This window comes from Nomascus leucogenys, chromosome 2 (assembly GCF_006542625.1).
Source record: "Nomascus leucogenys isolate Asia chromosome 2, Asia_NLE_v1, whole genome shotgun sequence".
NCBI lineage: Eukaryota > Metazoa > Chordata > Mammalia > Primates > Hylobatidae > Nomascus > Nomascus leucogenys.
In genome coordinates this window covers 105,712,130-105,724,584 of record NC_044382.1, presented here as the reverse complement: position 1 = coordinate 105,724,584, position 12,455 = coordinate 105,712,130, and the positions used below count along the sequence as shown (strand labels likewise).

The 12,455-nt window shown below is 39.2% G+C and overlaps 1 protein-coding gene across 1 annotated transcript in view; it reads left to right on the top strand.

Annotated features, from left to right (window-relative positions):
- Window positions 1-3,355: 3,355 nt before the first annotated feature.
- The window catches only part of LIX1 (limb and CNS expressed 1), a 52,574-nt gene continuing 43,474 nt past the window's right edge, over window positions 3,356-12,455 (top strand). Inside the window, exon 1 of the mRNA XM_003277200.3 lies at window positions 3,356-3,733. Coding sequence (XP_003277248.1) covers window positions 3,652-3,733 — 82 coding nt within the window. The 5' untranslated portion in view covers window positions 3,356-3,651. The remainder of the gene's footprint in view (window positions 3,734-12,455) is intronic.

Here is a 12,455-nt window from a genome sequence, read left to right as displayed (position 1 = left end):
GTATGAACTTACAGAAGGCTAAAAAATCTGTGATAATATTTGTGCTCATTTGTAATATAGGCATAGAAAAATGTATGTTAGAACTGAAAGAGAGCATCCAACTTAATCCCTTAATTTTACAGAAGAGGACTCTGAGCCCAAAAATGAGTGGCTTCTTTAAGGTTATATAGATAATGAACATGAAACCCTGGTCTTAATGATCCCACATTCAGTGTTGCTTTCACCAAAATGCAACCAAAATATTTTTAAATACTGCTGGAATTATATTTAAGCATATAGAAATGCCCATTTATTGACTGAAATCCAAACATTTCTTTTTTTTTTTTAATATTATCAGGCTTACTTCTTTGAGAAGTCCATATTATTTTTCTTGGTTCTCTAGTGGTGATATTAAATATCTTGGTTTCCAATTCAATATCACATTGAAAGTACTTCATTTATACTTTGTGTCCAATCAATGGATAATAGCTTTTTTGTCCACAAAGCATCTAATTTCTGTTTTAGATGATAAACTCCTGGACAGCAAGGACATTGACAATTTCCTATTTGGTACAGCTCATATAAAGTGCACTTTGGGACCCTGTTTAAAGAAAATGTCTTAACATGAAGGGCTACTTCTTTCAAGTTCTTATCTTATACAATGTCTTTGCACTCTGGGGCAACGCTGTGCCTGTGTGGCATAGACTCCCTGTGGGCATTTGCTAAGTGATAGTCATGATATGGTTTGGCTGAGTCCCCACCCAAATTTCATCCCTTTTTTTTTTTTTTTTTTTTTTAAGACAGAGTCTCACTCTGTTGCCCTAGCTGGAGTCCAGCGGCACAATCTCGGCTTACCGCAACCTCTGCCTCCCAGGTTCAAGCAATTCTCCTGCCTCAGCCTCCCGAGTAGCTGGGATTACAGGCATGCACCACCACACCCAGCTGATTTTTGTATTTTTAGTAGAGCTGGGGTTTCACCATGTTGGCCAGGCTGGTCTCGAACTCCTGACCTCAGGTGATCCGCCTGCCTCGGCCTCCCAAAGTGCTGGGATTACAGGTGTGAGCCACCACACCTGGAACCAAATCTCATCTTGAATTGTAGTTCCCATAACTACCATGTGTGGTGTGAGGGATCTGATGGGAGGTAATTGAATCATGGGGGTGATTACCCCCATGCTGTTCTCATGATAGTAAGTTCTCATGAGATCTGATGGTTTTATAAGGAGTTTTGCCTCTTTGCTTGGCACTTCTCCTTCCTGCTGCCATGTGAAGAAGGATGTGTTTGCCTCCTCTTCCACCATAATTGTAAGTTTCCTGAGGCCTACCCAGCCATGCTGAACTGTGTGTCAATTAAACCTCTTTCCTTTATAAATTACCCAGTCTTGGGTATGTCTTTATTAACAGCATGAACTAATACAGTGAGTATAATAGGAATTATTATTATTCTAGTTCCATTCCATCTATTTCCTTTTATGAAGCCTGCTCTTCTACAAACCAGCTGAAGAAGCTGATCACATGGAAGGTATTTCATTTTTATATAGTCTTTAAAGGTCTACTTTCAGTTCATCATAAAATACAACCTAGTTATGGAATCTGAAAATTGGAAGAAACACTGGAAAACAATCTCTGTGGCTACCCTGGAAAAATATTTTAAGTAAAAGTTTGACAATCCTCCACAACCTCCTTCAACAAGTAACATTGGTTACAACCACTAAAATTAGTTATTTTATAGCTGGTATAAATCCTTATTATGGAAAAGGAATCCCGTGACATATTTGTGTCTTCTATGGAAAGATTATTTAACAAAGTGTTACAGGTAGTATAGATCATGAATAGGTAGAAAAAGAATTTCTGTTTTCTTAAGATCTTTAAAGGCCAGGCATGGTGGCTCACGCCTGTAATCCTAGTACTTTGGTAGGCCGAGATGGGTGGATCACTTGAGGCCAGGAGTTTGAGACCACCCTGGGCAACATGGTGAAACCCCCTCTCTACTAAAAACACACAAATTAGCCAGGTGTGGTGGCATGGGCCTGTGGTCCCAGCTACTAGAAAGGTTAAGGTGGGAGGACCGTTTGAGACTGAGAAGTCAAGGCTGCAGTGAGCCCGGATCATCCCATTGCACTCCAGCCTGCATGACAAAGTGAGACTCTGTCTCAAAAAAAAAAAAAAAAACAAAAAAAAAGGATAAAGCTAGGGACTAAATTGAGCCTTGCATTTGAATTCAGGAGCCACTCTTCTGGAAGCCAAGGCTTGTTGCCCCCAACAACCCTCCCAAATTTTAGTCACTTCTGTTGGGCAGGGGCAAGTAAAACGTGATGGACTGTCTTACAGTTTGCCTGGGAAAATTTGTTTCCCTATTTACCCTTCAAAGTGAATCATTCCTAAGGTTGACTTTAATTAATTCTGATGTAATTCACTTCCTTTCATTTAATAATTATTAAAAATTTCAGGGCAGGGTGCAGTGGCTCACGCCTGTAATCCCAGCACTTTAGGGGCCACGACAGGATGATTGCTTGAGCCCAGGAGTTTGAGACCAGCCTGGGCAACATAGTGAGACCCCATCTCTACAGAAAATTTAAAAATTATCCAGGCGTGGTGGCATGTGCCTCCCAGCTACTTGGGGTGCTGAGATGGGAAGATTGCTTGAGTCCAGGGCTCAAGCCCCTCACTTAAGTCAAGGCTGCAGTGAGTTATGATCACGCCACTGCACTCCAGCCTGGAGGACAGCATGAGACCCTATTAAAAAGAAAAATAAAACAAAGAAACAGGACGAGAAAATACATGTATGTTTCTTAAGGTAGTTATTAAAAGATTTTTTTAAAAATTGAGACAGGGTCTGACTTTGTCACCCAGGCTGGAGTGCAGTGGCACAGTCTGGGCTCACTGCAGCCTCGACCTTCTAGGCTCAATCCATCCTCCCACCTTAGCCCCCCAGGTAGCTGGGACCACAGGCATGCGCCACCACACCCAGCTAATTTTTGTATTTTTTGTAGAGTTAGGGTTTCGCCATGTTGCCCAGGCTGGTCTGGAACTCTTGGGCTCAAGCGATCTGCCCGCCACAGCCTCCCAAAGTGCTGGAATTACAGGCATGAGAAACTGCACCCAGCCCCATAATCTTTATAGCACTCCTTTACCAAAGAAGAATTATACTGAAAATTTAGATTTATAGAGATTATGCTGTTAACATATAGCTGGCAGTCCTGAGCTGGAAGCTCTCTTGTCATTCAGGAAATTTCCTGGAGAAATAACTTTCCTGATTCCATATTCCTGGGGGCAACACAATTGAAGATGGAGGGCCAGAAGAAATACCCAAGTCAGAAAGCTGCACAGCATTCACACAAAATCTGGTTGGAGAGGAAAGCCGTTTTCATAATTTAGCGAGCTTCCCCAGCTAGCCTGTAGGTGGGTGTGTTTAACAGAAGAAAGCAATGGGAACCCGCCTGTCAGCCAGCCTTTCGAGCTAATTAGCTCAGCATACAACAAAGATAAGTGAGCCTGGGAAGAGGGCCCCCTGAGGGGTCTTTAGATTCTGGGAAATGTCTGATTGGCAGATGTTAAAAGGGATTCCTTGGTAATCCAGTGCATCAATGAGCTGCAGAAATTCAGCCCAGGACTGCAAGAATTCAGGCATGAGGACACTCTGTACAGGAGGCTCACACAGGCAGACCCAAGATGGACAGAACCTTGGAATCTCTGAGACACATCATTGCCCAAGTCTTGCCTCACAGAGATCCGGCTCTAGTCTTCAAAGACTGTAAGTACTGAAAGGGGAAAAGTTTTTTGACTTTTTAGAAAATAGTCCTAAACGTCAAGTCACATCCTATTTAAGTAAGATTTCTCCTAAATCTCTGCAGTCGTATGCTGTGTTCTAAGTGATATTTTAACTTGTTCCTGACTTCAGTCAGAAGAACGATTTCATTTCACCTACAGGCATTAGGCGCTGGGTTATTTTGTCAGTGATACATCTTCCTAACTATTTAGAAGTCTCTTCTACAATCCAAGACCTGCCTAAGACTTAATGAACTTTTTCTGATGCTTTTTAAGTAAAGCAAAGCTGACTGGTGCTGAGATTAAACCTAAAAATAATTTGGAAATGATACTAAAATATATCAATATTTGTTAACCTGTTTAATACTCCACAACACATATTAGTTATGTTAATTCAAGTATCGTGTTTGTCTGAAAATTTTTGTTGCAAACCAGAATTAACAGTAAATCACCACTGAGCTTTTAAATTTTGATAACAGATTATAATGGTTTAGTTAAAAGGCCAATAAAATGAGATGCCTCCGAACCTCAGCAACACTCCCTGTGGGGACCCCCGGACCACCACCACCAATTTATACAGCATGGCAAAGTTATTTCAAAATCTTTTTTTTAATGATTTAAAAATAATTCAATCAAGATTTCCAATTCTAGCAATACTATTAAACCATTTGTCATATAACTTCGTTTCTGGAACCAATTTGATTTCCTGCTGCTGCAAAACAGACTATCTTCATGTTGTATCTTATCTACAGTGGGTTTCATATTACAAAGGGCTTCTGAAAACTTTGCTATGGAACTGCCCAAAAGGTAAAATGCATATGGAATTTTTTTTAACTTCAATAGGTTGCAGCTTTCCTCTTTGTGAATCTAGTTATGTTTGTCTCCATCAAAACATCAATGGTTTGAATTTTTGCTTTCTGATTGCTGAATAATGTTCCTTTCCAGATGTCCTCTTAGCTTAGATTTCTCATATGTATGTTGAAGAAAGAGGAATGTTAGGCCATTTAATTCTATAAATTTTTCCTCTTAGATGTTAAATTGTAACCAATCTGTCCTTTAAGGCACAAAGTGGAAGCCTTTTCTTTCCCTCTCTCACTTTTTAAATATTGTCTTTAAGCATTTGCCAATAACTATGTCGATCTAATAAAAATCACTTCTCCACTACTCTAGCCTGGAGTCTATTCAGGTTTGTTATGTTTTTTAAGTAAAAAGGGAAGGAAAGAATGTCTCTCTCCTACAATAGAAGTGAATTCACTAGTGAGGGATAAAAGGGCTCTCAGGCTGCCCAAGCTTTGGATAAATTGTATAGGACCAGGGTTCTTATGCTGAGGGTTTAAATAGGGGAAGCAGTTAAAAAAATAGGGAGGACATTTTTCACTGGCTCATTGAAAACTTAATAAGTTCAAATGCGAAACTGTGTAGCTCATTTTTTAGCCGAGCTAAATTGCTGCGATTGTTTACGGTTTAGAAGAGAAGATAGACTAGAAAAAGGATTACAATAAAGCATATATTAAGTTCTGTCATCCAGGACTTTGCAGGACTTCTTTTATATGGGAGAACAAATAAGTGTCCTGTTTTATGTATTTCATTCATTAACATAGAACCTATATTTGACCAGAGAGCATTGTCCGTTTACCCTAGAATGGACTGCTACTCGGCAACTGCTTGCATGGCTTAATAGATGTGAATATTAAACTGCCGATTCTGTCCCTTCTTTTCTAATCTGAAAAATGACTAAATGACAGTAAGCCAAATGGCACATTTCTGTACCAGGAGTTTTCCTAACTTTAAAACATCCAACCACTTACCAATCTCGTGGAATAAGTGGGAATGGGCTTGCTTACTTTCTGCGACAGAACATTAAAAGTCTGTCTGGAGCCTATGCCATTTGGCCTGGCAAGCTGTAGGTGCTGCACACGCCAGAGTTTGGCATATGGACCCATTTTCTTTGGCATACCCATAAGTTGCTGCCACCACACTCCGATTGGCAGCCTGTAAAAAGCTGCCACCAGCCTTGAATGGCAGGTTCTGAGCAGTCCCCTCTCCTCCTAGTCACTCCTGGCTCCTCCTCCACTCTAACCTGCTCCAAGCTCTTTCTGCCAGGAGGAAAGAGCTGAGCACTTGAGCACATCACTGCCAATTCCTTAAGAAAAATTGCTACCTTACTTTCCTACAAGATGAACTCTGATCCAAGAATTTTTAAAACCCAGCCCAGTTGAACCAAAGAGTAAACACACACAAACACACAAACACACACACATGCACACACAAAACACTTAAATTTTTTCTAAATTTCTCTTCCATGAATGCAAACACAGTTTTTCTCTCTTCACTGTTTGGTTATACATAATGCAGGGAGTGTAAATGATCATGCAATTCATTTATTGCCCTCAGTTGGCTTTTGATTTGCTTAAAAACAAGCAATAGTAACTGAATTTTCTCTTCAAGTTGGTTAGAAAAAGCACCCAGAGAGTTTTCTGGTCTGAAACAGATGCACATGGGAATAGTTACGTTCATTTAAAGAAATAAAATTCAAATGCTTTCTCAGACAAGGAAGCTCTTCAAATGGTATTTTGCAATACATTAAACCTGTCATTTTGTTTTATACAAGGCGTTCATCTGGCAATAGTTGTGATTTGTTTCTTTTTTTATTTTCTCTTCTAGAAGGAAATAGATTCCATAACACATTTTTTTCCTTTTCCCTATTTCACATTTCATATGAAAAATAATGGAAAGAGGTTTTAAATAAGGTAGACTCCCAATTTGAAATTTGTTCATCTAAGCTGACACTGGACTGTTCTCCCCTGCATAAATGTCTCTATTTTAAAACAAGTAGCACTGGAAGTCTCCACACTACCAGGCAGAATCTCTGCAAAGTATAGCTTGTCTCCATATTGCCTTCCATTCTTGGCTTTGTGCAATATCCAATTTCGTTTCATGTGTCATGCATCACAACCAAAGCTGAGCTATCCTAAAAGCAGCCCCTGTCCACTCTTTTGAAGAAGTGTGTGAACTTACTATTCGTTTGCCACTGTTTGACAATTCCTTGCGTACCTTCTCAAAAGAAATCACCACATGACTTCAAGATAGCTATGCTTTCAGATCCTAATCTGAATGTTAACTCTTCATATTACAAGAGCACAATACATTTACCTGCCATCTTTGGGCTCTTCCTTCAACCATTTAATAGTAAGGCTAAGACGTCAAGTCCTCATCATGTGATAGGCACTGTACTAGAAACATTTATTCTTCACAGTAAGCTAGTAATGTAGGTACTATTGTTGTTAGAGGTGAGGAAACTGAGGCACACAGAGGTTAAAATGACGTGCCCAAGGTCACTCAAGGTCACCCAGCTAGTATGTGATAGAGCCAGGAATCAAATTCTGTCTTCCAACTCCTCACCTTGAAACACTATGGGACATTGCCTCTCAGAAGTGCTAGTTACCATGTCATTAATGTTGTAATAGCAGTACAGGTTGAGTATGCCTTATCTGAAATGCTTGGGACCAGAAGTGTTGTAGATTTCAGATTATTTTTGGATTTCAGAATATTTGCATTATATACACCTTAGCACCCCAAATCTGAAAATCTGAAATCTGAAATGCTTCAATGAACATTTCCTTGGAGTCTCATGTCAGCAATTAAATGTTCTGGATTTTGGAACATTCTGGATTTTAGGTTTTTGGATTTGGGATGCTCAACTTATATCTCTTAGGAAAACAGAGGGGAGAAAAAGAAACTCTACCAGGAGCACAGTGGGAGCCCATTAAATAATCACATTTAACAGAAGTGTGACAAGAAAGTGGTGAGGGGAAGATAATTTTTGATGAGATAGAACAGCTTGTCCAAAGACAAATTGGGCAATACAAGAACCATGTGCTGGGGGAGGCAGAGACAGACTGAGGAGGCAGGTTGGGTCATGCTGACATGCCAGCAATAGGGAGCCATTGGAGTTAACAGTGATCCTAAATTAGTTCTGGAAGTTTATGGCCTTATGTTGCATTGGGGAAAAGTTTATATTGACATCGGTTGGAGGTACACATCCGAATACCTAAGTTAGGGAACACTGCAGCTTTTTCTTAGCAAGAAACCATTTGCCAACTCAGACAAGATGCAAGATTTGTAAATGTCAAACATGCCTATGAAGAGAAACCACTTTCACTGACTGAAGGCCAAAATCAGGGGAAACTTTCTCAAAAAGATGGTTTAAAAAGTATCTTAATTGTCACTGTAGCCATGAGAATGAGTTGGTTTCTAGCATTGACTTATGAAGTGACATGTAAGATTTCACTGATATTTTTTCCCAAATTTTATAATGAAAAAGTAAGATGGATCCTTTACTAAGCGTTGAAAAATTGGAAGCAAATTTCTCACATATTTGAGGTGCACTAACTCTTCCATTTGGGAGAACATTTTTCTGCATGAAAGGTTTTATTTATATCAGATAGGTGAATACTTTACTTCAAAGAGTACGTTTTTTGCCCTTTGGAAAAACTGGACAAGACTACAGGGCTATTAAAAACATCTTAGTAATCATGAATCTAGCTATATGCAGCATGAGAGAGCAAGAATCCTCAGGAGTCAAGTACTTTATCCACCATGCTTTTTAGTACAGTTATGTGAAATCAATAAATTTGACGATAAATTTATAGTTTTCACATTTCACAAAAAGGAATGCAGTAGGATGTAAAGGCTGAAGATTCTTCTGCAGTAAAATCCCTATATATATTGCATTGCATTCCACCACCCCTGAAAAAATACAGTTTAAAACCACAAAAAAACAGCCAAACAAAAATAAACCCTATAGTGCTTGCTAGCTTATTTTAAAATAATGAGTGCATCTTAATTACAGTAATTTGAACTCTGCTAATTTTAGCATCTAAACTATGGATGTCTGTTTGACTGAAGCCTATTCAAACGCTAATTTTACTTTATTTATCAGAGGGCCCAACTATTTTTATTTGAATTTATACTAAGGAAGAAATGTAAGTTTTAGTACAGCTATCAATGGCATAAGAGCTGGTTCTTTTTTTTTTTTTTGCAGTAAATATACATTTGACAGAGTTTAAAGTCAAATGTATAAAAGTCTCAACCCCAGAAGACAGGTTTTTAAAATGGAAAAAATAGGTAGCTTCTTGATCACTTTATGGCTATGTCTGTCCTAGTACATTTATTTCTCATAGATAAGTAAGATTAAACAGATCAAAATAAATATGATAGACACCTATCCTGTGAGATCAAAGCTGGGACCTCTTCACTGACTGCTCTCCCATCTCACCAGAGGTTTTTGGTGGTGGTTGCTGTTGTTTTTAACAGTTAAGATTTGTTAGTCTGAACTCAATTTTAACAACTTCTGAAACTCATGTGTTAAGTTACAGCCCATAATAGGATACAGATGCATAAGGGTGAGTTTCTAAGTTATGATCTTCTGTTTAAATGACACGGTTTTACTGATTATGTGCTACAGATTGATTTAAGAAATGTAAGACAACTTTAGAAGCCTTTCATAAAAGAATCTTCTTTTTGTAATACATTTCATATTGACGTTTTAACCCCAAACGCTCTTACTTCTTTTCCGCCATGTTCAAATGCCCCATGTAAGTTTAGTCTGTCAAGGTAGTTAAAACATTTCTATTTTAAAAGAAAAAAAATCCTATTGAAAGATTAATATTGACAAAATAGACAATTATTACACTCCCCATAGTTCTTTATATTTTTTTCTCTGGTGTCTATGAAATGTTCGAATTATGGTTTTGGTTTTTTTTTCCTCCTGCGATGATAATCAGTTGAGCCCTATTTTGATCTCATCCCGTTAAGCAGCTGTGAGAAACCATCATTTCGTCACCACTCCTTTGGCACTTATGGCCTGTGCTATTTAGTTTACATTTCCCTCATGTGGCTCTGTACTAAGTGTTACGGCTTCACTGTGGTGTTTTTGTCCACACCTAAGTTGCAAGTTCTAGGAGGGCAGAGCTGTACCTTGTACTTTTCTGTAACCCCCAGGTAACTCCCACAGGGACACACACCTAGCAGGTGCACAATCAGACATTTTTGGATTGCCAATGGTTGATTTTTCTTCCTCACATAAAGGGGGTAAGATTCTCCCCATTGTCAGGTGTTCTCCTTTACGATGAAATAAACTGTGCCAAGACCCTTTTAAGCCGTTTATCTTCTGACTCCATTATCACAGGCTAATTACATGCAGGGTTAAGTTGATAGCCAGATGATACAGAAGACAGCATCAAGAAAGTCAGGGCTCTAAAGAAACACACCCACTCGCCTAGAACTCTGCCTTGGGTTGGCCCTATCACGCTCTCTCAGAATCATTCCATATGCCATGTTGGTACAATGGCTTAAATTGCCCATCCTTACATTCATCCATTGGATCTACCCCCGACTGTGAGTCACCAAAGTCATGCATGCACCATGCTCTTTACAGCCAAACTCTGTGCCTTGTACATAAACCCTGGTTAGATAGCTGTGGCAGGATCTTGAGCATTCTTATAATGACTGTTTCCAGGGAAGGAAGATGCATTATACAAAGCCACTTTTTACACTTATTTGACCATTTTGACTAAGAAGAACTGATCAGCAAAGCAACCAGCATGACTAATCCTTTATTGATTGTCTAAAATCATTGGTCCTCAAAAGTCTCTTTTTTTTATTTTTATTTTTATTTTTTATTAATTTTGAGACAGAGTCTGGCTCTGTCACCCAGGCTGGAGTGTAGTGGCATGATCTCAGCTCACTGCAAACTCTGCCTCCTAGGTTCAAGGGATTCTCCTCTCTCAGCCTCCCAAGTAGCTGGGATTACAGGGGCCCACTACCGCACCCAGCCAATTTTTGTAATTTTAGTAGAGATGAGGTTTCACCATGTTGGCCAGTCTGGTCTCAAACTCCTGACCTCAAGCGATCCGCCCACCTCGGCCTCCCAAAGTGCTGGGATTACAGGTGTGAGCCACTGCGCCTGGCCTAAAATCTCTTTTAAAGACAGTGCAATGTCATTACCCAATAGAATGTGAGAAAGATATGTACTTTCTGATTGGATAAATAGGGTGCATCAGGCTTCTATTTTATGCAGCTTTTGAGATTGAATGACATCATCTGACCCAATGTGCACTTATAAACCACGTATGTGAAATCAGGCATGCTGCTTAAGTATGGTATACTTCATAACTTTTTGTATTTGTGATTCCCTCTTACACCTTCATTAATTTTTCCCCTCCTTCCTTAAAAAATTATCCTGTGCTTCCAAATATGCATAAAATAAGCGTTATTTAAATTTTCCCCTAAAAGGATTTACAGTTCATCGGTTTTAAATTCTAAAGGTGAAAATTAAACAAAAAAGTATGATATCCCTTTTGCATGTTTTGCAGAGTCTCCTGAGAGGTTAACTTTGTAAAACAACCTGAAGGATCATAATTTCCTCAGGAAAATGTTTGGGGTAAGGGGTGGGAATGAAAGAAGAAGAAGAAAAAAAGGCAAACAAAAGAAGAAACACAACCAGCTTTCCAGTTGCTGAAGAGTTAAGCTCTGACCTGGGAGCATTACCAAAGGAAAGTCCCTCTGCTGGGAACAAAGCAAGACTCCAAGCTGTCTCAGTCCTGCTGTGTGCTGTGGCTACCTTTGAAAGTGTCTACACAAAAGAAAAAGGGGCCCGAGATTCCTACATGTTGTACCCTGTGTGTCCACAAGATTCCATTAGCCTGGCCAAAACTTGGGAAAGGCTGAGTATAGCTATAAATGACTAGACAGCAACTCTGTTTGTTAGTGTCCTGGGGTTCAGCTAAGCCCAGCACAAAACCCAAAGGTACTGCATTTTTAAACTCATTTTGATGAATGGTAAATCAGCGTCACACCTTGAGCTTGCCCTTTAAATTGTTTAGGGATCCTTTTCCTGTTGTTCCTCAAGAAAACTAGGAAATAACATTGGTAAAAAACAAGTTGTACATGATTGAATTGCTAAAATACAAAATGCTAATTAACTTTATTTAAAAATATCACCTGCTAGGGATAATTTAATTAAAGGTTATATTAAAATATTACATAACATAAATCCATCTGTTGAGAGGCAGATAATCAATTTAGAAATATGGCGTCTGAGCACAGTGGCTCACGCCTATAATCCCAGCACTTTGGGAGGCCGAGGCGGGTGGATCACCTGCGGTCAGGAGTTCAAGACCAGCCTGACTAACATGGTGAAACACTGTCTCTACTAAAATACAAAAATTAGCTGGGCGTGATGGCAGGCGCCTGTACTCCCAGCTACTGGGGAAGCTGAGGCAGGAGAATCGCTTCAACCCGGGAGGTGGAGGGTGCAGTGAGCTGAGAAAGCGCCATTACACACCAGCTGGGCGACAAAAGTGAAGCTCCATCTCAAAAAAAAAAAAAGAAAAAGAAAAAAGAAATATGGTAATTATCTTGAAAGCCTCTTAATGATTTATCCTTAAATGGCAGCCTTTCCAATTTGTCTTTGTTTTTTACAAGGGAAATTCTACCCAGCTAGAATATTTCCTACGGAAGTCTTAAAGAAATTTGTTCTTTTTTTCTGTCAAATTTATAATGGATTTTTAAGATCCCTTTTTGTGGACAAATGACTGTCTTCTATGCAGGACTTGTGTCATATTAGGTAATTGAACTGAGCAATGAACTATATTGTTTCTACTTTCCTGAAGCATACACTGTTATGAAAATTAATTTAAAATAAA